Source organism: Lissotriton vulgaris, chromosome 9, assembly GCF_964263255.1.
Source record: "Lissotriton vulgaris chromosome 9, aLisVul1.2, whole genome shotgun sequence".
NCBI lineage: Eukaryota > Metazoa > Chordata > Amphibia > Caudata > Salamandridae > Lissotriton > Lissotriton vulgaris.
In genome coordinates this window covers 717,177,678-717,204,227 of record NC_141697.1, presented here as the reverse complement: position 1 = coordinate 717,204,227, position 26,550 = coordinate 717,177,678, and the positions used below count along the sequence as shown (strand labels likewise).

At 50.7% G+C, this 26,550-nt stretch overlaps 1 protein-coding gene across 6 annotated transcripts in view; it reads right to left on the bottom strand.

The window, feature by feature from the left end:
* The window catches only part of RELB (RELB proto-oncogene, NF-kB subunit), an 851,517-nt gene that overhangs the window by 209,886 nt on the left and 615,081 nt on the right, over nucleotides 1-26,550 (bottom strand). For all 6 annotated transcript variants that reach the window (XM_086938449.1, XM_086938452.1, XM_086938450.1 and 3 more), the window contains one exon: nucleotides 20,831-21,046. In XM_086938449.1, the coding sequence (XP_086794575.1) occupies nucleotides 20,831-21,046 (216 nt within the window). The remainder of the gene's footprint in view (nucleotides 1-20,830; nucleotides 21,047-26,550) is intronic.

Genomic DNA, 26,550 nt, shown 5'->3' with positions numbered 1-26,550 from the left:
CTTGTGCGCCACATCATGTATTCCTCATTCAAGTCCTCATTCAAAACGCCGTAAGAAGAAAGAAGAGCAAATGATGTTACATGAACAGATTGATAGATTAATGAGGATTGATATATCATGAAGGGTCCGTAGGGGACAAGGAGGGAATGAGGTAATATGAATTTTCATGGTCAATTGTGTCCCCTATCGTAGACCCCAACGGCTCCATGTACGTGCTTTAAGTACATGTATGTTCCCTCCACTTCCAACTATGAAGACGCAAATACATTTGCGTCCAACGTTAACATGTCCTTTTTCAGATCCACCATGAATGGGTCGGATATTCGGTTCCTAAGTGTGCCTTGCCAACGTCTTTACATGGTGCACTTTTCATGTTTCACTAGCTCTGGCGAGTTAGGCCCTGATTCCTGCCATCGAGCCCTTTCTGCCTTCTGTCTCTGAAAGCTGCAGTCTGCTGCTTCCTGACCTCTGCCTTACTCCCTGTGCGGCGAGCGGTGCCTGGCTCGGCCTGCTTGCCTGCCAAGACTGTATTCAGCCTTCAAGTTATCTGCTCCGCTCCTTGAAAATACATTCCTGTCTAGTAGTTTAGGAAAACATCCTTCCCAGCTGCAGAGCAAAGGGCCCGGCCTCACTGTCTCCATGCAAGTAATTCATAGCTCCCGTTACCATGGTAGGCCCATGGCCCCTCGCATCTCATGTAGACACGTAGTCGCATATGCACGCACTAGCAGTCAACATAGAATAGCCTCTGCCCGAGAGACCTTTCCTTCTAGATAATACAGTTCCTCAAACACCAGATATTAGATATGATTTGGGATTAGGTTGTTCTGACACCCCAGACTCCTGTCTCCTCATGTAGGGCTAAATGTCAAGTCCCCTTCACCCTCCAGTTCCACGTCAATTATACGTCATGCTGCTGCGCGCGCATCTCTGCCACATATTTCTGCTGACACTGCAGGATTCTCCTATGGATCCACCCACCTGTGATACGTTTCAAGTGACGTTGTCTAGCACACACCTCCGAGCACGCCCTCATGCACGCCTTCTGTTACGTACATATGTCCTTATCTCGTTTCTCTCAGCTGTTACGCCTCCTGCATCTATCTCTACTGTAATGCATTGACTATATATATGATGTTCTGTTAATAAATCATTGTACATGTCCATGTCCATTCCCTTCCTGAACCCTTGTGGTGATGGAACATGATACCTGGTTCGAACCAATTCCTTTTTAAGGAATAAAACCTCTTTTAAAACCTCAAATGCCACGGATTCTGTCTCTTATTTTTGACTGAGTTATTCTTATTGAACTTTACCGCATAAATTAAGTATAGGTAATTTAAATTTACCACAGCTGAGCGGGTGCTGGGCGTTGCAGGCGGTGTGCCATTGTCGCCCCCACCTCCCTACCGAGACCTATGGGGCGTGGATCTTTTAATTTACAAACTATACAGGTTCCTCTAATGCAGAGGTAAATCCCACAACTTTATGGTTTGTTCTTTGCTTTTTATTTTTACACAGCATTTTTAACTTTCACGTCCTCTGGTAGAGTGGGCCTTAGCGCGCTCACACCGCCGAGGTACATTACTAATGGTCCTGAAGAAAGCCCAGTAAATCTACACATTAAGGGCAGAAAAATGTCGACCCCACCTTACGTGGAAATAACCAATACATTAATTGGCACATTTCCCTACACATATTTTAACCTTGTCAGGCTGACCATTGAATAAAAAAAAATTTCTTACGGTACAGTCCTTTGACAATTTTAACATCACAAATTTTTCACATCACTGTCACAAAAAACTAGCTCCGCAGTATTCTGGCGTTGTAGCACACCAGGGAGGCACTCTTCTTCTCCTGGTGGGCCCGATGATGAAGCATGTCACCACCCAGGGTGGTGAGTGAGGGCTTCCAAGAAAACTCCTAATGATTTCCAATGTGAATCATATAGGTTGATTATCTCCTCTGTTTTTGTGCTTCCCCTTCTTTTGACACTCTCTTGTTGTTTGACTGTAATGAAGAACTGCAACAACTACAGGTGCCCGGAGAGGCGGGTGGGCGCATGTGAATCTACAGCTCTACATGCCAAGAACAGATGCTTATTGGGTAAGTGACTTTATCCGTTCAAGGCATGTATGCTGTGGATACACAAGCTTTGCATAGACTATAAAGCAGTATACTACCAAAGTGGTGGATAACCTGTAGATGCTGCAGGTGTTTGAAATAGTGTTTTAAGTACTGCTTTGCCCTCATTAGCTTGTTAGAGTGCTAATATATCTACACAATAATGTTTGGTAAATGTGTGTGGCATAGACTGTGTCACTGCTTTACATATTTTAGCTAGAGAAATGTTACCTAAAAAGGCAACAGAAGCCCCTAATTTGTGAGTGGAATGCACTCTAGGGGGTATGGGTAAAGTTCTTTTAGTTATAGCGTAGCATGTTTGCATTTAACAATCCATCTTGCAATACCATATTTAGAGATGGGATTGACTTTGTGAGGAGAAGCAAATACAACAACAGTTGTTTTGTTTTGCTATAGTCTTTTGTTCTATCTATGTAGTACAATAAAGCTCTTTTAACGTCAAGCGTGTGACAAGCATGTTATGCTACAGAATCAAGTTTAGGAAAAAAGACTGGTAACTCAACTTTTGGTTTAAATGAAAAGTAGAAACTACTTTGTGAAGGAATTTAGGGTTGGTGCTTAGAACTACTGTGTCTTTGTGTAGCTGAAAGAAGGGTTCTTCTAAGGTTAATGCCTGTAGCTCACAAACTCTCCTCAGTGATGTGATCGCAATGAGGAAAGCAACCTTTCATGAGAGAAATTGCAAGGGGCACTTGTGCAATGGTTCAAAAGGTGGACCTATGAGCCTTGTGAGAACAATGTTGAGATTCCAAACTGGGGCAGGAGGAATCCTTGGTGGTATTAATCTTTTCAACTCGTCCATGAAAGCTTTGATTACTGGAACTCTGAATAGTGACAGATGTTGCCTGTTCTGCAAGGTGCAAACAAATCGATGTATAAGCTACTCCAGTTTCCTGCAAGTGTAACAGATAATGGTTTGCATAGAAGCATACAAAGGATTGATTTTGTTGTGACGGCAGATAACAACAAATCTTTTCCACTTTACTGCATAACAAGCTCTGGTGGTAGGCCTTCTTGCTTCTTTTAGAATATTCATACAGTCTGGTGGCAAATGTAAATAACCAAACTCTATGACTCCAGGAGCCAGATCGCTAAGTTCAGTTCTTTGGGATTTTGATGTCTTAATTCTCCATGGTTTTGTGTGAGGAGAGTGCAGGTGAGGGGCAGCTTTTGATGTGGAACTAGTGAAAGCTCCAACAGGGTGGTGTACCATGGCTGACAGGCCCATGTAGAAGCTACTAGAATTAGTGTGAGAGATATTTGCCTGAGCTTCCGAACCACACATGGAATGAGCGGGAGAGGTGGAAAAGCATAGGCAAATATCCATGACCAGTTCATCCACATGGTATTGCCCTTTGAGAGCAGCTGTGGGAACCTGGAGCTGAAGCTTGGGCATTTTGCGTTTTCTGCTGTGGCAAACAAGTCTATTTGTGGAAATCCCCATTGTTGAAAGTACAGAAAGAGAACTTGGAGATGAAGTTCCCACTTGTTAATTTGCGCTCTCCTTCTGCTGAGAAGGTCGGCAATTTAGTGGTTTACTCCTGGGATGTGTTCTGTCAGAAAATAAGTTCCAAATGGCATGAGCGAGTCTTGACAGTTGGAGAGAATGTGTTCCCCCTGCTTTTGCACATAATTCATTGCTGTCATATTGTCTGTTTGGACTAGGACAGTTTTGCCTATGAGGTGAGTTTGAAAAGCTTTGAGTGCTAGAAAAACTGCTAGAAGCTCTAGATAGTTGATGTGGAGGTTTTTGTGTTTGTGGCTCCACAGGCCTTGTATTGCTTATTCTTGGAGATGAGCACCCCAACCTGGCAGAGATGCATCTGCTGTGAGCACGATCTGTGGAATAGGGTCGATGAAAGGCCATCCTTTTGATACGTTTTGTGGGATTCAACAATGCAGAAAGGGATGGGTACGGCTATCAACATTAGATTGGTTAATTGACCGTGCACTTGATTCCCCTGACGTGCTAAGCGCTCTTGTAGGGGACACATGTGAAGTCTGGCATAGTATACAATTGCGATGCAAGACAACATCATTCCCAGCAATTGCATGAACAGTCTGGCTGGTAAGACTTGGTTGGACTGAAACTTTAGTATCATAGCCTGAATATTGTGAATTCTAGCTACACTGGGAGAGCCTAGAGCTTTGACTGTGTCTGAAGTAGCTCCTAGTTAAGACTGCATATGTGACGGATGCAGGTGAAATTTTTGTGCTTTGCCGTGAAGCCAGTTGATGAAGAAGGTCTATTGTGATCTGTGTGTGTTGTAGACCATTTTGGTAAGTGCTTGCTTTGATGAGCCAGTGGTCTAGATAGGGAAAGATGTGAATATCGTCTTCTGAGATGAACCGCGACTGCTGCCAGACATTTGGTAAATACTCTGGGCGCTGCAGTCACTCCAAAGGGAAGTACTTTGAACTGGTAATGCTTGCCAGCTATTACAAATCTGAGGTATTTGCAATGAGCTGGATGAAATAGAACATGAAAATGTAGGTCTTTTACGTCTAGAGTAGACATAAAATCTGCCTTTTGTAAAAGTGGAAGTTCCTGTTGATGGGTCACCATGTGAAAATGTTATGTCCAGAATATGTCTTAGGGAACCGCCCCTTATGGAATGAGAAAATACGGACAGTAAATCCCTGAACCCTGGTACTGTGTTGGAACCGGCTCTATAGCTCCTTTTAATCAGAGAAATGGCAGTTCCTGTTCGAGCAATTGTGGGTGTTCTGGAGACAATTTGTGAGATTGAGGTGGAATGTTTGGAGGATTGCTGGTAAGCTCTAGGCAATAACCATGTTGGGCAATTCCAATCACCCCTTTGTCTGTTATTATAGATTGCCAAATGGGGAGAATTTGACGTCTTTCCCCGACAGGTGAGGTATAGTCGGGGGAAGTGCGGGCAAGTCACTGCTTATTAGGGGAAGGGGAGCTACTAGGTGTGTTGACCCTACCTTTAAAATGGTTTCCTCTATAACTTCCTTGAAGAAAGCCTTTTGAGTGAGGACTGTTATTACCTTTGTAGGTTGAGGTATTCTGGTCTGCGAGTGTGGTTTTGGACCCCCACTCGGTAAAAGGAACGACTAAAGGAGCCCCTGTTTGACGGAGACTGCAGCGCTCCCAGGAACTTGGCCACTTCAGGGTCCTTTTTCATCTTTCCTAATGCCTGATCTACATCAGGACCAAAAAGATGTTCTTTATCAAATGGCGTGTTAAGAATGGATTGTTGGACCTCTGGCTTGAACCCAAAGATCCTTAACCAAGCATATCTCCTAAGCAAAATGCTAGTGTCAACCTCTCTAGCTGTGGTATCAGCAGCATCAAGAGCACATCTTATGGAGGAATTTGAAATTGGCTTACCCTCATTTACTAAATCCTGCACTTTAACTTTTAGCTCATCTAGGAGATATTGAAGCAATTGCTCCATTTCACCCAAGTGTGCCCTGTCGTACCTGGCTAAAAGGCTCGGTGTATTTGAAATGAGCCATTGATTTGCAGGTTGTATGCGCTTGCCAGAAGTGCCTATTAACTTAGACTCCTTATCTGGTGGAGGAGCATCCCCTGATGTCTGGAAATTAGACCCCGACAAACATTAGATACTGCCAGTGTATCTAATGGGAACTGGCTCTTGATAAATACTGGGTCTGCTGGGGAGGCCTAATACTTTTTGTCAAACCTAGGAATCAAGATGAGTGCTCGTATTGGGTCCTTAAAAGTTTCATCAGTGTGTCTCATCATGCCCATAAGCATAAGCATTTGTGACGCCCTGAGTGTGGATCCTAAAGTCTCAAACAAAAAATCTTCTTCTAATGATTCTTTGTGCAGTGCCACTCCATGATATTGTGAAGCCCTGGCAATGAGTTCCTGGTGGGATACATTGTCGTCCGGAGGGGGATGCTTGGCAGGGTCTGGGTCATTATCTGCTGGTGGATCAATTGTATAATCCATCCATGGATCTAGTGGCAAATGTGTCCCCCAATCATCAGCATCATCGTCATCATGGTGAGATTGTGGAGAATACTGAGGTGTGATTTGCAAAGGATTTGCAGTTGTAGATGGAGGTGGTGGAGAGGATGATGGTGGTAGATGAAAAGGACAGGTAGAAACAGATTTCTTATTTAAAGGGATTTTGTAGGGAGTGTCCTCATCAGGAAGCTTATGTTTCTGAGGCAGCTTGGTATGAATAGGACCAGTCTCAGGATTATTATATAGTCTCTTTTGCTTGAGAACCGTTTTCAGTGGGACAATGTCTAAATTCAGATCCGAAGGGACATCTTTCAGTTTTGGCACTGACATTTTCGGTGCTGACATTTTCGGTGCCGGTGTGGGCTGGCCTTTCCGTACTGAAGATTTCGGCTCCGATGGCTGCCTGGCTTTCGGCAGTGAGGATTTCGGCCCTGAGACAGATTTCTGTTTAGAACCAGAGGGCTTCGGTTCCGACACAGTCTTTTGTTGACTCAGTATCGAGCCGGAAGGCTTGACTAGCAGGTTCGGAGCCGGGCCTGGAGGCGGGGCGTCGGAAACATCGTCTCAGTGCCGACCTTGGCCAGAAGGCAGAGGTGGTGCCGAAGCCTTGTGCTTTTTGGGAGTAATTTGAAGGGGCAAGGGGTCTTCGTACTCACGTCGCCTTGTCCCTGTGGCAATTATTTGGCATCAAGGTCTATGTCAAACTTTGAGTCGAAGTTCTGCCTGGGGAAGGCTTCTTTCTCCTCTGCAGCTGATGCATCAAAGTCTTCTTGGCCAGAATCTTCCCCGAAGATATCCGGCATTCCTTCAATGCTCTGACGCTGCATCTCTTGACGTTGAGCCCAATGATCGCGAAGGATCGATCTGCAAGCGTCGCAATCTTCTTCCTTGTGGTCGGGAGACAAGCACAAGTTACACCCCCTGTGTGAATCAGTGTGTGGATACTTAGTGTGGCACTGAGGGCAGTATTTGAACGGCGTCCGTTCCATCAACTGAGAGCTGATCCGACGCGGTTTGGCCCGAAGGGCGTCCACAAAGCTTTCCGACCGAAAGGTAGATTCTGTTGACCAAAATGATATGTGGACAAGTGGGAAACACATACAAAACAATACCGTCGAGGGTAGGGAGGATTGCGCGTCGAGAGGAACCCGGAGAACGGTTTCAGGAGCGCAGCAACACTCGTCCGAACGCAATGGTGGAAAAAAACAATCTAACAATTGAGTGGATGACCATGCGCACTATCATTGAAAGGAGGAGTCACCTTACCTCTTGACTGGAAAAGACTTCTTCGAAGAAAAACATCTTGCAAATATCCAGACCCAACACTAGATGGCAGGAGTATGCAAAGCGTGTGTATCTGTGGAGAAGTGTGGCTCAGGGGTTAGAGGCGGCAGACCCGGAAGCTGAGATCGGCCCCGGACCAGGGTTCAATTCTCCGACCCGACGGGGGTTGGGCTCAATAATTCCACGGACTCGATAATTCTCGCTCCGGTGCCTACTCGACTCACAGGTTCACACTCTGCGACTCTGGGCAATAGCTTGCTTAATCTCCACAACGGCCCCTCGCGGCGGGATGCCTGGCTTTCACCTTGTGGATACCCTGCCGGGGTATCTCACAGGGGAATACCAGGACGGGTTCCCTAAGCAAGCGCATAGATGCCTGCGATGTGGGCGATTTGCGCTATATAAATACATGTACATTTACATTTACATTTATCTACAACACAGATGCCTCGAACATAAAGATTTTTTTCGGACATCACTTGCAAAGAACGGGCTCAATTTATGTGGAACTTTGATTGTGCAGTGCACTTCACATTTGTTTGTGCGAATCCTTTATCTTATAAAGGGACTCAGGCCATTCTGTGAGGGTAGATTCAATATGAACCAAAGAGACTGATACCTTATCAGCATCTGACACATGACAACCACACAAATCCTAGAGGTACCCGACTTTGAGGCAAAACTGGCTTCCCTGATCCGATGATCATCCCATTCAAAACAGTCCATCAAAGTCACCACCTGACCAATGACACAATAACAAAACGTTTGCCACATCATTCTTACACTCCAGGAAATTCCAGAGACTCCAAATACCAACAGACATGAAATTTAAATCAATATGCAGCAACAGTAATACCAAAGAAACGTATATACGCACAATATAAAAGGTGGACTGCCTAGCAGAAAAACCTGCCTTCACTGGTCATGCATGGTCCAGCCCGGCCACCAAACGAGTGCTCCTGGATGTACCCAAAAACGGAAAGGAAATAAACAAAGCTATAAGCATTTTTCTTCTTCACTTCCTCCCTATTGAAAGGGCTCATCCACCTAAGATCTCATCACCATTGGTAGCATTCAGAAAACAACTCAGGACCCTACTCTTCTCAGTGCATCCTTTGCACCTGACCCCACTTCCTCATTCATCCACAACATAAAGAATGTGAATAATGAAAATTATATTATGATTGCAATTTATGCTGGCGGGGCGTGGCTTGAGCACCGATGGTGGAGGTCGCCTGAGCGCTCGGCTCCGCGATCGAGCCGCCATTAATCCTGATTCCTGGGCGACACGGGCGCCCCGACCCCCAGATCGTTGAGCGCTGTGGGTGCTGAGCCGGGAGGCGACTTTGGAGACCTGCAGCGAGTTCGTTTGAGGCGAACGAGAACCCACGGGGCGAGCAGAGCGGAGATCAAGATGGCGCCCGCTCCGTCTCCATGGTCCTGAAGCGGCCCGTAGGCCTAGGAGGACCGGTGCCTTCGGCGACACCTTATTCCTTCCCCCTCTGGAGGGGCGACGCCAGTGCCGACTGCCTGGGCGACTGGAGACACCTGTAAACTTTCCAAGCGGTGCCCATCGGGACCGCCGCTCGGCCGAGCCCTAACTGCGCCACGAAGCCTCGAAGGGAAGGGGGAGCGGCCGGACACGTCGACCTGCTCGGAACGACACGGACCTACACCATCTTGGCCCTCGGAATCGTGTGTGTCCACTTGCACCACACTGGGAGAGATTTGAGCCCATCTCGGGAACTGAGGGACAGAGAAAGTGGCTGGACGGAGCTCGGACTCATCACCTGGTGGTCGGCAAGGCCTGCAGCTGGTGGCGGAGGCGACGGTGCCTCGAGGAGATCGAAGACCCCGGCGGTGCACTATTGCCTAATAGTGACCCCTCTCCCCCCCCCTGCCGCCCTTTTGCTTCCAGGAGAGGGGCGGCTGGCCCCCGCCCGACCTATTGCCTCCGCGGACTGGCAGAAGAAAGAGTTCGTTGAGTGCCCGCGCCACGTGGCATCAACGACGGACGCCATTGCTGCCTGATCCCGGCGACCTCGCCGAGCCTGCGAAGTCCCACTGACATTATCACTGGCTTCCTACACTCTCGGCGGACGGACAAACCCTCTTGGGAGAACACCCAACTCTGTGCAATTGGTGTACGAATAGTTGAGATATCTCCTACTACTACACCGGGGACCGACCAGCGGTCCGCATCGGCACGGATCTTTCGACGACAACCGGAGGCACTCTGATTGACCCTCCCTCGACTGGGCATCCACCAGGTCATCCACTGGAGACCACGGCCACTATGGTGAAGCCGAAGAGTACTAAGGGTGGCACTCAGGCCGCCTCGGATGTGGAGGCGCCCGATAAAGACGATCAATTGGATCCGGAGAGGTCGGGGAGCCCACACCTTCAACAACAACTCAACAGGATCTTGGCGGCGATCACTGATACACGATCGGCCCTCCAACAAGACATTGCCCAGGTCGCGACGAGTTGGGCTTGCTCAGGGCGGACCACAGTAAGCTCTCGGACAGAGTCAAGGAAGTGGAGAGCTCGGTGGGAATCTTAGAACCCGCACAAAAAACTTTAGCCGCCGCCATGAAGGACGCTCTGACCCGCATAGATGCTCTGGAAAGAAGGGCGGAAGACGCGGAAGGGCGCAATAGAAGGAATAACATCCGTGTGGTGGGCCTACCGGAAAAAATTGAAGGTGGTGACATGGTGGCCTATCTGGAGGATTGGCTTAGGACCGTGGTGGCGCCCAAGGGGCTTTCCTCCTTCTACACTCTGGAACGGGCGCACATGGTGCCGGCCAGACCGCCGCAACTGGGCCGACCCCCACGCCCGGTGGTGGCGCGGCTACTACATTTCCGCGACAGGGATTTGCTTCTCAATGCCGCCAGACAAAATGAGCCATACCAGGTGGCAAACAGTCGAGTGAACATTTTTCCAGATTACACCTATGAGACCCAGCGGAGGCGAGCCTCCTTCTTAGCGATCAAACGAGAACTGAGGAGTGAGAGCATCCAGTATTCTTTGCTATTTCCGGCAAGGCTCCGCATCATCCTGGACGGCACGACCAAATTCTTCGATACCCCGGAGGACGCGTGCAGTTGGCTTTAACTATACAGAGCTGGCAAAGATGGCTTTGGGTCCTCCTTCCAGACTACCTCGGAGATAGGCCTACAGCGGAGGTCTAAAAGGATCCGGAATCGCCGAGGTAGATCTGGCCGACCCTCGACAGTGGAGACTACAGCGGAACGGCGGGGGTGTTGGAGATGGTATCCAGTATGTCAGGCTTCCAAGGCGGACCCATAATTGAAGACTCGGAGCCTGGCGGGGGTGGAGGCCACACGGATACGGAGGACTCTGAGACTGATAGCGTGAGCCTCCCTGTAATAACCCCAGAGACGGCAGAGGGCCTGCTTGATGGACAGGGATGATTTTGGGTGAGCCGGTTCCAGTTAGGGGGGGACAGTGGGGGGGGGGGGAATCTTTGCGGGAACTGTTGGATAACTGATTATTAGGAGGGTTGGGGTCACACCCTCTTTCGGCCCTCATAACTCAGGGCTCAATCGCACTTTGGTAGCTTTGAGGTGCGGAGACCCCCTGTCGACGCTCGGCCCCAACTTTGCCCTTAAGGCACACCTGTGGTGGCAACCGTCAGGTTAGTTTGGGGTTTTTTTGTGGGTGCAGTTTGGATGGGAACTAGATGGTACTATTTGGGACCTGTTCTGGGGAGGGTGGGGGGGGGGGAGGGGGAGTGTTCGGGGGATGTTTTGTTGTTGTTGGGGGGAGGACTCGCCATCGGTGCGGGGCTTACACTGTGCTTAACTGTACTTGAGCTTTGCTGGGGGAGACTTGATGAGATACCATGGGACAATGGCTGATCTATCCACCTTGAAGTGCATTACCTGGAATGTACGAGGCCTGCATTCCATGTCCAGGCGACATAAGGTCCACGCTTACCTGGTACGCAGAGGTGTACAGATTGCGCTGCTACAGGAGACACACCTTACCAAGTCAGAGGGATTGGCGTTGCAGCGTAGGTGGAGAGGGCAGGTATACAACACCACATACTCAGCTTATGCTAGGGGTGCGCTGATCTGGGTGCGGGCCGGGGTTCCCCTGCAGGTAACTAAACACACTGTGGATCCGGAGGGGAGGTTTGTGGCCATTGCTGGCAAACTGGGGGGAAAGGATCTGAACATTTGCTGCATTTATGCGCCTAACGTGGACCAGCTCGCCTTCTTGGCTGCACTGTCGGACTCTCTGGCCCATTACTTATCTGGACCTCTTTTGATCGGGGGAGACTTCAGCTCGGTGGTGGACATCGATCTCGACAGATCTCACCCTCCCCTTCCGGACTCACCAACCCACCGGGTAGCCAAGGGTAGATTGGAATGGCAGACTAAGTGGGGACTGACGGACATTTGGCGAGCCCAGCACCCACGTGCCCGAGACTACTCCCACTTCTCCGGCATGCACGAGTTGCATGTGCGGTTGGATGGATTGTTGGGGTCGACGGAAGTAGTATCCTAGGCCGTGGGGTCCGAGTATCTGGCGAGGACCATCTCCGACCACAATCCTCTATTGGCCGACTTTAGGTGGCTTCCGGGTAACCCCTGCGTTCCAAATTGGAGGCTACGCCCCGAGATATTGGAAGATCTGGTGTTCCGGAGTGAACTAGAAGACAGAATCGCCGAGTACTTCACGGAGAACGAGGGCACAGCTGGGGCGAGGGCCATTGAATGGGATGCATTCAAAGTGGTGTTTAGGGGCTATTGCATAACAAAGAAGGTGGGGATGCGACGGGTCCTTCTGGAGGACCAGGCTAAAGCTGATCAGAAACTCCGCGAGATGGAGCTCCTCCGTCCCGGCCGCCCAGAGCTTCAACAGACTTCGGCGGCGAGGGATGCGGTAGCTGTGGAATTTGAACGGCTACGTAGTTTCGACTACAAGGCTTATCTGACTAGGTCGCTTGCTGAGAGTGATAAATCAGGAGCGCTCCTGGCTTGGCTGGCCAACCCTACGAGACGTACCTCTCCCACGGTGGCTATGCGAGATGCGGAGGGCATAGAGGTTTATACCCAACCCGAGATCCTTGGTTGCTTTCTGCGCTACTACGAGGGATTATACCGAAGTAGGATGTCACCGGACACTACCCCTATTGATGATTTCCTACATGATTTACCAATCCCCACCCTGGAGCCTGATCAGGCAAAGAAATTGGGGAGAGACGTGAAGCTGGGGGAGATCCGCAGCGCCATAAAAAAGATGGCGCGAAACAAGACCCCAGGCCTGGACGGACTTCCAGTGGAGTTCTACTCCACCTACGTTGACCTCCAGGCCCCACGGCTTTTGATAGTCTACAGGGAGGCGAAGCGCCTGGGGCGCCTACCTGGCTCGATGCGTGAGGCCCTGGTGGTCCCCCTGCTCAAACCCGATAAGGAGGGCAACGACCCGGCGTCTTATAGGCCGCTTTCGATGCTCGGTCGATTATAAGATTTTGAGCAGCATTCTAGCCTCGAGATTGCTGGGTCACATGGGCTCCCTAGTGCATAAAGACCAGGCGGGATTCATCCCCAAGCGTAATACTACGATGAACATCCGCCGCCTGCTCCGCCTGTTTGAGGAGGACCACGCTGAGGCCCCCCATCCCATGATCCTCTCGATTGACTTAGAGTAGAGAAGGCTTTTGACAGCTTAGAATGGGAATACCTCCGTAGAGTGCTTGGTTGCTTTGGCCTGGGGGAGGGGTTCCTGCGATGGACCGCGGTGCTATACGCCTCGGCGATGGCTAGAGTACAATCAGGCCCGCTGATTTCCCAACAATACCCAGTGGAACGAGGCACGAGGCAGGGATGCTCGCTGTCCCCGCTGCTCTTTGCGCTCGTGGTGGAACCCCTGGCGCTGTCGATTCGCACCGGGGCCTATTACAGGGGATTGCGGACCTTGTCGGGGCAGCAGTACATTTCCCTTTATGCTGACTACCTGTTGCTTTTCCTAGAGGATGCTGGAGAAGCCTTGGCCGGGGCCGACGTAGTACTCACTGCTTTCAGTGAGATGTCGGGCCTCAGGGTGAATTGGGTGAAAACTTGCCTGTTCGCGGGGGAGAGCCCCAACCCGACACTCCCAGGGCGATCAGATGGGCGCCTAGCTGCCTTAAATATCTGGGGGTGTACATTTATCATAGCCCTGCTGACATCCTTGAGGGCAACATTTCCCGATGCGTCCGGGCGTTAAAGGGTAGCATGTCCTTCTGGGCCACCCTGCCACTATCGGTGGCAGGACGTATTGCACTGTTGAAGATGGTGGCGCTTCCTCGGCTACTATATTACTTCGGGACGCTCCCGGTCTGGATACCGCCGACCATCTTCCGGAACTTGAACTCTTTGCTCGTGGCGTTCCTTTGGGGATCGGGCCGCCGCAGAGTTGCGCTTAAGACCCTAATGAGACCTAAAGCGGAGGGGGGGTTGGCTGTACCCGACTTTGAAACGTATTACTTGGTTTCCCAACTGCAGACCTACACTCAGGAGATAGCACAGGAGTTTCGAGGCCAGGAGGAGGAGCGGGGGCTGGGCATACCCAGACACGTTCTATCCTATATTACACTACAACAGAGGCTGGCTTTGAGGGCCCTCACACAGGAAGAACGTACTATACGATTGTGCTGGAACCGGGTGCACCGCAAGTCGGGAATGAAACACCCTTATGCCCCAGAAATCCCACTAGGGATGCTCACTGCATTGCCGCATGGTGGCGACTGGTCGCAGCTACGGGTTTGGGAGGACGCAGGGATACAGCTCATAGGCGACCTTTATGAGGATGGAGTGCTGATGCCTTTCCAGGTGATTCTAGACCGCTTTGACATCCCCCGGGGCGACTTCTTGCTCCATGCGGCGGTCACGAGGGCACTCCAAGCGCACTGGCAGAATGGTTTTGAGGAACCACAGACGTCAGCGGCGTGTCAATATGTCATGATGGCGGCGGGGACGGTCAAAGCCGTAACGTGCTTGTACTCCAGGATGGTCAACGAGCGGCTACCCCCATTGGATACACTCAGGACCCGATGGGAGGCAGACATAGGGAAGGACATCCCGGAGACCACGTGGGCCCAGCTGATGCGCCGGGCCTGGAAGAGCACGCGTAACGCTCGATTCTATTTGGTCCACTTTTACATACTGCATCGCGCCTACCTGACCCCGGAGAAAATACAGAAATACTTTGCCTCGGACACGGCGGCCTGCCCTGGATGCCGGACGCTTGGGGCTGACCTCATTCACATGTTATGGTCCTGCTCCGCTTTGTCCTCATATTGGACGCTGATAGGGGACACCCTTAACAGGGTCACTGAAAGGTCCCTACAGTTTGACGTTGCGGTGGGGATCTTGCACTGGTTTCCGCATACCCCCAAAAACAAAGTTACTAGTAAATTTATTGACATGGGGCTACTCCTGGCGAAGCGGGAAATAACCAGACACTGGAAGGCACGGGTTGGTCCAACAGGCACTAAAAGGCGCAATGAACTTCTTAAATGGACTGAGGGCGAGAGCACCTTGAGATATCAGCTGGCGAGGCAGCAGCAGAATGAGATGGTGCTAGAATCAGCACAGGCGTGGGAGACATTGGTGCAGGCCCTGCGCGATCACAACATACCCAGTGACACCGATAGTGATGATGGTGAGCAGCCTATCCCCGTAGAGTAATAATGACGCGGTATTCCCGTCAAGAAGGATAATGTCTCCTACCACACGCTCTATGCACGTCTACCAGATCACCAATGGCGGGGTGGGAAGGGGGAGGTGGATAGAGGGAAGAGGGAGTGTCATAAGCTTCCAACTGCACTGAAGACTTATTGCACTAAAGGTTTGGAACTTAGTCCTCTGGGGGTGTTTTGTTTAATTGGGGGGGGGGGGGGGGATTTTTCATATTGTTTAGAAAAGCAGAAGTGAACCTTTAATTTATGACTGGTCATCACTAAAAGGCCGCTGGGCCCACATGCATCGATTCAACATAAACGCCGCCCGACCTCCGGGTTGAGGGCTAAATGGCCGTGTATTAGTGTTATTTCATCGTCGGTGTTTCCATCACCGATTGCCTTACAGTGGACCAACATGTAACTTTGACTAATTCCTGCAATAAAAATATATTTAAAAAAAAATGATTGCAATTTATGCTGTTGTTTATTCTGTCTAAAAGATACTGTGATTTTTCTTGCTTCTATTAGGATTTTGTAAAAGTCTGCACATGCTCCGGTAACCTGTAGTAACACATTACCTCCCGTCCCTCCCTCGCCTTCCTTCAGTACAAATGAGGCCCCGCCTCCCACCCAGACCCACCCCCAGCATAAAAACTCTGCCCGCCCCCACCTCCACCTGTTTTTTTCTGTCTCCCTATTGGGACTTACCTTTCAGCTCCTCCCTGTGGCGGTGCCGGGGAGTCTTCGGTCTGGTTCTCTGCTACGGCGGTGCCCTCTGCAGCGTTCTCCTGGCGGTGCCTCCTCTCCTCGTCTCCCTCGTGGTGTGGGGGCGGAGCGGTGGCTCAGGAATCCTCGGCGGTGTCCGGCGGTCCTCCTGTGGCTGGGGCTGCGTTTCCGGGTCGGGCTGTGTGGCTGCCTCCTCCCGGTATGCTGTCTTCTCGGAGGCCAGGTAGGGCGGGTTTCGGCCCGTTTTTCCTATGTTGTTCCTGCTTAGGTGGTTCTCTTGCCCTGCAGTGCGGCCCTTGGTGCTGTGGCTTGGCGGCGGTTCTCGTGCCTTTGGTGGCTCGGGCTCTGGCTGCCTGGGGTGCGTCTCCGGCCGCTGCTCCATGTTTCCTTATGATGGCAGTCTAGCCTTCTGGAAAATGCCTAGTTTCTGAACAGTGACTCCTGGAGATGCCGGGGATTGAACCCGGGGCCTCATACATGCGAAGCTTGCGCTCGACAAGGGTGGTGCTCTTGGCGCTTGTCTGCCCCTGGGTCGCTGGGGGTTGTTGGGGCTTGCTGCCTCTTCCCTGCTGCTGGTTCTCCGGTCCCCCTGGGGTGCCCTGACCGCATGGGCTCCGTATGGGGGTGTTCTGCCTCTCGTGTCTGCTTCTGTTGCTTGACTTGGATGAGGCTGCTCTGTCCAGTGTTCTGGGGTTCGGCGGGTGGCTTCTGTGCCCTCCCATCTTCATCCTGAGGCTCCTGTTCGGGGCTGTTTCCTGGGATTTGGGGGGTCCTTCTGCCGCCTTTGGCGTTGCGTAGGGTTCTTGTCATGACTTTTTCGCTGACCTCCTGCACTGGTCGGGGGTTGGGGGGCTTTGCTCTTTTCCTGCCGGGCTGGAACTGTGGGGTTCTTTCTTTGCTGTTCCTGGCCCTTCTGGTTAGGGCTTGACCTTCGTGCCCGGTGTGGTGTGTGGCATGCGTTGCCCGTGCGTGGTGTTTTCCATGCTGTTCCCACTGTTGTGCGCTGCTCTGTCCACTGTGGCCTGCCCGGCTGGCGATTGCCTGTGTGTCGTGCCGTAGGGCGGTCTCTCCTCTGTCCTCTGTGTTCCTTCTGCGCTGTGTTGATCCTGGAAAGTTTTCGGGTTTCTTTGCGCGCTCGGGTGGTGTCTGGGGTTTAGCTTCTGTGCTACTCATCCCTCTCTTCCTCCAGTGGCTTTGCCTCTTGGTGGTGGTCGCCCTTTTCCTCCCGTTGTGCTGCCGGACTCTGTCCTGGCCGTGCTGCTTGGTGGGTCTGATGTTCTGCTTGACTGCTGATGTTGCGCTGGTTGGCCTGTTCTCTGCTTCTTCTGTGCCCTCCTTGATGTTGGGTTTCATGGAGTTGGCATCGGCGGCTCGTGGTGGCTGGGTGTCGCCACCTTGGCCCTCTGTTTGCCTTGCCTGGGATGGGGAGTTCTGCCTTTCCCGCGTGCCTTGCACTGGGGCCTTTCCGTTCTCCCCGCTGTGGGTGTCTCCTCTGGCTTTCGGGTGCTCATGGTTTTGGCCTTTTTGTTCACCCTAGCTTGCTGCCTCCTTTTCTGGGTGCCGTGCCCTGTTGGGTTCCTGTCACTGCTGTCTGGTCCATTCCCTGTCAGTGGGTGGTCGTCTTTGGCATTTCCTCCTCTGTGTCTGCGGGACATTTCTGTTGACGGGGTCCTATGTGCGGTGGTTCATGGGGGCTGGGTCAGCTTGGTGCCGGTTCCTCCGGTTCGTTGGGGTTCCTCTGCCGGTGCCCGTCTCCGGTTCCTGCTGGGTGGCTCTCCTGGACTGGGTGTCCTGTTTGCTTGCCTTTTGTTCCCTCTGCTGGGTTCCTGTCGGTGGGGCTAGGGTTTGGGGCCCGCTCCGTTTTATTGCTGGGGCTGTGGTGTCCGGCGGCTTTGTGCCTGTTCCGGTTCTCCTGGGGGTCTGCTCCTGGCTTCGGCCCGATTTTTTGCTGGGGCTGTGGTGTCCGGCGGCTTTGTGCCTGTTCCGGTTCTCCTGAGGGTCTGCTCCTGGCTTCGGCCGGTTCCCTTCCGTGTGTTGGCCTTTCGGGCGGCTTTTCCGCGGGCTCTGCGTGTGGTACGCACGTTTCTGGGTTGCGTCCTTCCCCTTCGGCCTCGGGCCTTCAGCCTGGGTCTTCCGGCGTGTCCGGTTGCTCTCGTGGCTCTCCATCTTACGGCAGGGGTGTTCCCTCTTCCTTCTCTGGTCGGCCTCTTGCGACTTACGGCTGGAGTGTCTTTTTGCTCGGTCTGTTCAGGAGGTCCTTTGTGGTTCTTCTGGTGATCGGGCTTTTGGTGGCCCGGGGTGTGTCTTCGCTGATCCCATCTCTGGGCCTGGGGTTTGTCGGGGTGCCGTCTTCGGGCTGTGCTCGGCCCCGTTCCCTTGTCCGGGTGCCTGGTCTCTCTTCCTTCGTGGGTTTGGGCCTTTTTGTCCCAGGGCTCCTTGGGCGGTCCTGTGGCTGCGGGTGCTGGGGCGCCTGGCTTCTGTGGTGTTTCTGGTTGCCTGGGCTCGTTTTCTTCTTCTCTGCCTGTCCATCTGGCTCCTGTTGGGTTGGTCTCCGGGGTCTGTTGTCCCTGCTGCCCTTGTCGGTCCGTCCCCGGGGGTGATCTCCTGGTGGCTCGGCCGCTGTTGCCTTCTGGCCGGTTGTTCACTGGCTCCTCCGGCTCCGCTTTTGGTGGCTTCGGTCGCCAGCCTGTCCTTGGCTTTGCTGGGTTCTGTTTGGGTTCCGGTTCTGGTTCCTGCTGGTCTCCCGGGGGTCCTCTTGCTGGCATTGGTCCGGGTTTTGGTCCTTGATCCTTGGTTTCCTATGTCCTGTGTCTGTGGACTCTGGTCTGGGTGCTGGGGCTGTCTGCTCTCTGCCTTTGGCGGGTGGCCTGTGTGCTGGCTGTTCTGTTGTGCTGGGTCCCTCCTTCCTCCTGGGGTTTCTCACTCCTTCCCTGTGTCCTGCCTGTTGGTGGGTCGTTGGGGCCTCCCTGTGGTGGTCCTGTTGCGGCGCCTGGGTGGCCCGATTCTGGTCTCTGGGCCAGCGGCCCGGGTCTTGGGGTGGTCGGCGGCTGGCCCTCTCCTTGGCCTCTGGGTTTTTCTGTGTGCCTTCCCCTTCCCCCTCGCTGCTTTTCTGCTGCTCTGGGCGTTTCTGGTGCGGGCCCTGTGGGTCTGTTCTCGGGGGTTGGTTGCTCCCTGTTGGCCTTGAACTCCTTGTTTTCCTCTCCTGTCCGGGTTGTGTTGGGCTCAGTGTGGGTTCCTTCCTGGGGTTCCGTGCCCTTTGATGTTCCGTGCCCTTCCCCTGGGTTCTGTGGGGGGCTTGCCCCTGCTGCCTGGCGGTTGTGCGGCTGGCCTTGGCTGGGTTGGGGGTTCTCGGCCGGCTGGCGGTGGCTTGCGGGCTTCCCGTCGGTCCTCCTCTCGGCTGTCCTATGCTTGGTGTTTGCTGGCCCTTTCGGCCCGGGGTTCTGCTCTGGTGTTGTTCCCTTGGTGCTGGCCTCCTTTTTGTGTGGCGGTTCGCTCCTTCTGGGGCTCTTCTGGGATTGTCGGTGGCTCCTCTGCGGGTGCAGGGGGGCGGCTTTCCTGCTTCTTGGTGCTACTGGCTTCCTTGCATGTTGCCTGGGGTCTGTTGCCTGGTTTCTTTACCGGGTCTGGTGTGTTTGATTCCCTGCCCTGTCGTGTCCTTCCCTTCGGGGTCTTTGCTGCTTGTGTTGGATGTCCTGTCCGGTCCGCCCTTTGGGCTCCTTTGGGACTTGGGTTGCGACTCTCGGCTTTTGGGCCTTGTTTTTTGGTTGCTGTCGCCCCTGCGGGGCACTTGGGGGGTGTTTGGGCCCTGTCTTGTGCGTTACCTTCTGTCTGGTCTGTATGGTTCTGCTGGTTTTGGGTCCGGTTCCGTCCCTTGTCCCTCCGGTGGCTCGGCGTTTTCGCTCTGTTAGGGGGTGGTTTTGCCTGTGTTCTGTCCTGCTCCTTCCTTGGCTGTGGAGTCTCGTTTGCTCTGTTTGGCTGTCCGGCCTCTTTTGCTGTGGTGCCTGCTGGTTGTGGTGTCCTTCCGGGTGGTGGACTCTGTTTGTTCGCTTTGGTCCGACTCCGGGGTTTGCCTTCCCCCGCTCCGTGGGGTTGTTGGTTTCGGTCTGCCGTCTTGGTGGCTTTTCCTCTGGTGGGGGTTCGGGCCTCAGAGTCTTGTCCTCTTTACGAGGCCAGGGATGTTGATCTGCTGTGTTTTGGGCACTGTTTTGTGTTCTTTGTCACTCAGTTGTCCGTCCCTGTTTTCTTCTGCTTGCTATGTCCTCATTTGTACTGAAGGAAGGCGAGGGAGGGACGGGAGGTAATGCTTCCATTTCTAACGATAATGGCATTACTCCTAGTCCTACTCCCTCGCCTTCCTTCAAGGACCCTCCCTCCCTCCCGGTGCGGTTCAACTGAGTGCTAGCTCGGCTTGTTTGTGTACAGGTGGAGGTGGGGGCGGGCAGAGTTTTTATGCTGGGGGTGGGTCTGGGTGGGAGGCGGGGCCTCATTTGTACTGAAGGAAGGCGAGGGAGTAGGACTAGGAGTAATGCCATTATCGTTAGAAATGGAAGCAATATCCTTTCTGTAAAGCTTTCCATTTTAGCTGTGTACTGAGATTGCAATTACCAAAAACATCCTTTTAAAATGCACAATAGTTGCCTATGTTAAATGACTCAAATCTGTAGGTAACTCAGTAGTTAGTTATATACTAGTAAGATTAGTATATAACTAGTTGTGACTATAAAATTGATTTACGACAACCCCATACAAGAAAGTATTCACAATAGGGCATACATATTCTATAATCTTCATATAAGTGTTTATAAGACAGCTATTCCATGAAGTAAAACTGACTGAAAGAAAACAACTTATGGGTTTTTGATGCCAATAGGGAATAACCCTTTGACAGAACAGACACGGTCATCTGATTGGTAGCTGTACAGATCCAAGTGCTAGAGGAGCTGGGGTGCAATTATCCTTTAAAGCATTCCAGGGAAGCCTTAAGCACATCCCTTTGGAATACTTGAAACGCTTACCATGGTCTTTCGGAAGATATGTGAAATAGAAGCCTTCACTTCGGACTTTGTCGGTTACTCGCTCTAAGCACACCTCAACGCAGACCGGTTCACTGATCTCAAGATCTTGGTAACTGGGAGTCTTGAAAACAATAGCAATCTGTCGGTGTACGTCTGCCTGGGAGAAGTCTGCTTTGGCCTCCCACGCCTCTTTGTGAAACACCACAGCAATGTCCTCTGAAAAGAAGGAAGAGGAATCATTAATCCAATTCAACAGGCACTGTTTTCTCACCAGACAAGACAGTAATACGGCCGATACTCATTTAGCAATACAGCTTTCCAATTCACCGAGAATGCTTCTAAACAGGGACCTTGCTTTTCAAAAAATAACAGATGCTGTGTGCAGTTCTCATATATCATCGACTCCCTTAGCTGGGGTTAAGAAGTGGGTGTTTGTTATTGGAAAGAGGCTTATGTTTAGAACCATTCAGACAACACTTAATTTCCCTATTATAAACTACCTTTTGCAATTACGAACAGAAGCATGTCTGGACAGTGGTTACAATTAAGTGCCAAGCAAATTACAGAATAGTTCAAAAGCAGAAGTTGTGGTGCATTGTTGGCCAACCCTCATTCAGAATATAATAGTCATGACAGTAGGGTTTCCAACTGATGCAGAGAGCCACTCTTGAAGCTGTCCTGCACATTTTCCTGAAACAAATGGGGTTTAAATCCTAAAAAGGCCCTGTTTTAAACACTGGTGCACTGTGTCTTAATGTCCCTTATAAAATTTATGGCAAAGAAAAATACTGGAGTCTGTAGTTACAATAATTATCAGTAGCACTGCAGACTTAGGGGTCGATTCTGATCTCAATCGGAAAACAAACCAAACTACTCGGTTCAGGAATGCTTTCCGGATGATTCGGATTGGGGAAGTCCGACCAAAGTCTGAAAAATATGACTTAAACATAATGTAGCAGCACAGATGATAGGGACTCTATTGCACGCAAGCAAAATAGACCTTCCTGCTCCCAGCGCTTGGACGCCTCCGGGCAACTATTTCGCACTATATAAAACGCATTTTCATTTCATTTCATTCATTAGTACTTATATATAGCCATATATGGAACACACAAAACTCCTCACAATCATGGGCTCCTTTGCTACTGCACCTGCTGTACGATTGACAGCTACGTCTCTGCTTACACAAGTCATTGTGTAGAACAGCTGCCTATCGTTAACAAAAAGATGGCATTTCATTAAGCAGAAAGTTAGAAAATAAACTAGTGTTTCCCGAGCCTGCCGACAAAGGTACTCAAATGACATCTTCTAGAAGAATGCTTTCTAGGCGGCTACTGGATGGCATGTTTTTCTTCTGAGAGATCGAGGTGTTACAGCTAAGTGTCAAGCACCCGAATTTTAAGCTAATCAGATGAGAATACAGACATTGGGAGAGAAGCCACATCTACCCTGGGCTAACCAGAGAGATTTCTGTGTGAACAAATTGTCAACACAATGCAAGCCGGTCAAAAGAGGAGTCAATGACATTTCAAATCGTCCTTCTTGCTCTGATGTTATGCTGGAGCATTGAAATTAGAAGCGCTAAATAAAGACATCCACGAGATTAAGAAGGAATGCGACATCTCAAAAGAGGCCTCATACTTGCTAATTTACAATTTGAAATAGGGCATTTGTAATGTGTAGATATTTTAAGCAAAGGGTAGGAGGCGCACTCAAAAAGATTAAGGAGGCGATGTTGTTATTCCAAAAGTACTCTTCTTTATTTCGGTAATTAAACCAGATAGAACAGCCAAGGCGTTTCGTTACAGTATGTAACTTCGTCAGGGCATATATTCAAACGCGGCACATAATGAGCCAGCGTAAAGATGACATTGCAGGCAGAATGTCGCTTCAAAGTGCCGTATGTAGATAAATCAAGAAAAGAGTACTTCTAACTCCACATCCAGTGTCAAAACAGGGCATATCACTCCATCGGGTATTTCAAGGGATCTTATACATCGGAGAACGACTTAAAGAAATTGATAATCCAAGGAAGTCAAGTCAAGTCAGGATATTTGTATTGCGCACATATCACGTCCAAAGAGTCTCATAGCACATGCAGACGGTTCTGACAGAAAGGTACGCAGCTGAAATTAGCAGAAAAGCCATGTCTTAAGTTTCTTTCGGAAACTAGTGTGTTCAGAGGTTGTGCGCAGGCTGAGAGGCATTTTATTCCAGAGGGATGGTGTCAGAATCAACCCGTTTTCGGGACGCTGTCCGCGCAATGCGTGGGATCCGGCAACCTGCTACACGGAACTACCATCCCCATGAGGCAATGGGTGAAGTAGCGCGAGACGGAAAAGTAAGCCGGAAATATAAACAAACCGGAAAGCGCAAACTGTGCCGATAATTCTAGTGAGCTGGAGGATTGTGCCTGTGGTACTGGACTAAGAAATCGTGAGTAATGAGATTTGGATGTTTCCGGCTGGAACATTCAACGACGAAGAAGCGGAGGATCCGCTGTTTTGTTCTGGAGGGTTTTTTCCGGGAGTGACGGACACGGCTGTGTACGTCAGTTTCCTTTCGTGATAGTCTGTGTTGGAGGAAAGGAGTTTGGTCCTCCATTTGGTATAGAGAAACGCGGCGGCGTTTCTCTGTTTCTGGATACACCTCGTTTGTTTTGGATAAGAGGAAGTCCTTTCAATATCTTAAAAGATCCGGAACTAACTGAAACTCTTAGTCTCACAGTGAGACATTAGACTGTGATACACGCAAGAAAGAAAAGGATTAGCGTGTTACTGTGCATGCAATAACGTAACACTGGTGTGTGAGCTGAACTGAAGTATTTTCTCTGAAAGGTGTCATTTAACCTTCATCTCATTTTTTGGTTGAGTTTTCATGTTTATTTCCGACAACCAACTTGTTTGTGCTTTCTTTTGAACTACAGGAGAGGAGAACAGGGGGGGTACCTAGCGCTACAGTGGAACAAGATAATCTATGGTCAAACATGGGTATGTGAGACGCAAGAAACTGTCTATGGTGTGTGTTACAGTTGCAGGATAATCCATGTGAATGTTTGTGTTATTTCTTTACTAGATCATAGCCACTGATAGGACCTTCCATCTCCCTCCTGCATTTAAAGCCTTAGAATTTTCCTTTACAGGTAGGCTTCACAAGCTGTGGGAGAATAGGGGACGGTTGATCTATTGCGTGTTGTTGGTGTATCATAGATTAGTTAGGGAAGGGTGTGAAACTAAATCCCTTGTTCTTTATCGTTTCAGATCTCCCTCCCCGCTGTCCCCTTCCTTTCCCGCGGTTGCGGAACCCTCCTAGTGGTCTGTGAAATCTGCCGGGTCACGGGTGGGTTGCGTGAGCGCGTGTTTGGAACTTTCAACACAGCCCCGAGGAGAAGAGTGACGGACCTTGACAGAATTATCGGCCCAAGGAAACGGTCCTCCTCTTGGCTGTGTTGAAAGACGAAATGGCCACTATGGATGACGTATTGGCTGCCCTTGCGTTAGTCCAAACGGAACTGGCGGCCTCCAATCGTGAGGTTGCTGCTTCTCGTGCGGAAAATGTTCAAATTAAGGCCCGTTTAGATAGCCTACATGCCAACCCATTCAGTGCTGGGGCTAGTTCTTCTGCTCCTTCGTCTGTAGTGGTAGAAATGCCCACTCAAATTCCGTTAGCCCCCCCCGAGAGATTTTTTGGGGATAATAAGAAGGTCCAGGTGTTTATGACTCAGGTACGCCTGCACTTTATGTGCAAACCAAAGATGTTTACAACTAATCAAGCCCGAGTGGCCTTTTTGATTTCTTATTTGGGTGGGGAAGCAGCTCAGTGGGCAGTTCCCATAGTTAGAAGAGATGATCCCCTCCTACACGATTGGGATGAATTCCGGTTGGAGTTCGAGAAAACCTTTGACCGCAGGGCGGAAACATTCTCTGCAGATCGTGAACTGCTGGTGTTGAAGCAAGGCACCTCTGATCTGGTCACCTATTTGAACCACTTTCGTCGCCTGGTTGCCGAGACAGATTGGCCCGAGGCGAAACAATCCGCTTTGTTTTATCAAGGATTAAATGACAAAATGAAGGATGTCTTGGCACACATTGATCCCCAACCCCGTACCTGTACGGCTCTCATTGAACTCGCTCTTCGCTTGGATCACCGCATCAGAGAACGTAAAGGGGAGTTACGGAAGAAGGAGCCTGTGGTGATGGTACATGAGAGAGGAGGGGGGAACGGTGACAAATCTACATCCGCTCAAGAGGCTATGGAAATAGGTGCGGTGAGGGCTGCTCTATCGTTCAGCGAGAAGGAACATCGCCGGAAGAACGGACTGTGCCTGTATTGCGGGAAGAAGGGGCATTACCTACGGGAGTGCCCAGTGAAGCCGAAAACTGGAAGATTCCGGTCCAGCCAGACTGCAGTGAGTGCGGTGGAAGAGAAACCGGGAAACTCCAAAGCTTGAGGGTCAACGGAGGGGAACCCCCAAGCCAAATCCTTATCCCTTCAGTTACGGCCTGTTGCAAACAAGACAAGAATCATGTCTTTCTATCCATGCTAATTATAATGGACACTGGAGATCAAGAAGTAAAAGCAATGGTGGATTCCGGAGCTACTGGGTGTTTCATGGATTATGCTGAGGCAGATAGACTGGGCATCCAGCTCATTGAGAAGAAACACCCGGAACCTGTATATGCAGTGGATGGCAGTGAACTAATTGCAGGACCCATACGATATCACACACCTGAATACCGGTGCATCAGTAATAATGTACACCAGGAAAACATCTCCTTTAATATCATCCAAGCACCACAGTATGGGATCATTTTAGGACTACCATGGCTACAGAAACATGAACCATCCATACATTGGACGTCGAAAACCATCGATTTTGTCTCTGAGTATTGCAATGACCAATGTATGATCTCCACGGCTAGCCCTTCACAGACCTTGGCAAGGGTCTTTAACATCGCCACTGCGGCTGAGAAAGAGGTACAACTACCATCGTGCTATGCTGAATACGCTGAGGTGTTCAGTGAAGAGCAGGCTGAAACACTTCCCCCTCACAGAACCTTCGATTGCCGCATTGACCTCGTTCCTGGAGCTGTGATTCTGAACGGCAGGTTATATGCTCTCACTGTTCCAGAAAACGAATATCTGAGGAAGTACCTAGACAAATACTTGGCGTTAGGGTATATACGCCCTTCTCGCTCACCGGCATCATCGCCTTTGTTCTTCATCCCAAAGGCCAATGGGGACAAGAGGTGTTGCATTGATTACCGCGCATTAAACACCATAACAGTAAAAAACCAGTACCCTCTACCGCTGATCCCGGTCTTACTCGAGCAAGTCAGAACAGCCAATATATATACAAAGCTAGACCTGCGAGGAGCCTACCATCTGGTCCGCATAAGAAAAGGTGATGAATGGAAGACCGCATTCAAGACGCGTTATGGGCTGTTTGAGTATCTCGTGATGCCTTTTGGGTTGTGTAACGCCCCTGCTGCGTTCCAATACTTTCTAAATGAAGTATTGAGAGAGTACCTGGACCTCTTTGTGGTCGTTTACATTGACGACATCCTCGTCTATTCCACCAAGACGAGTGAACATCAGTATCATGTGAAACAGGTCCTGGGTGCCCTGATGAAACACCATCTTTATTGCAAGATTACGAAATGCGAATTCCACGTCACCACTGTCGAGTTTCTGGGAGTGATGCTTACTCCATCAGGCCA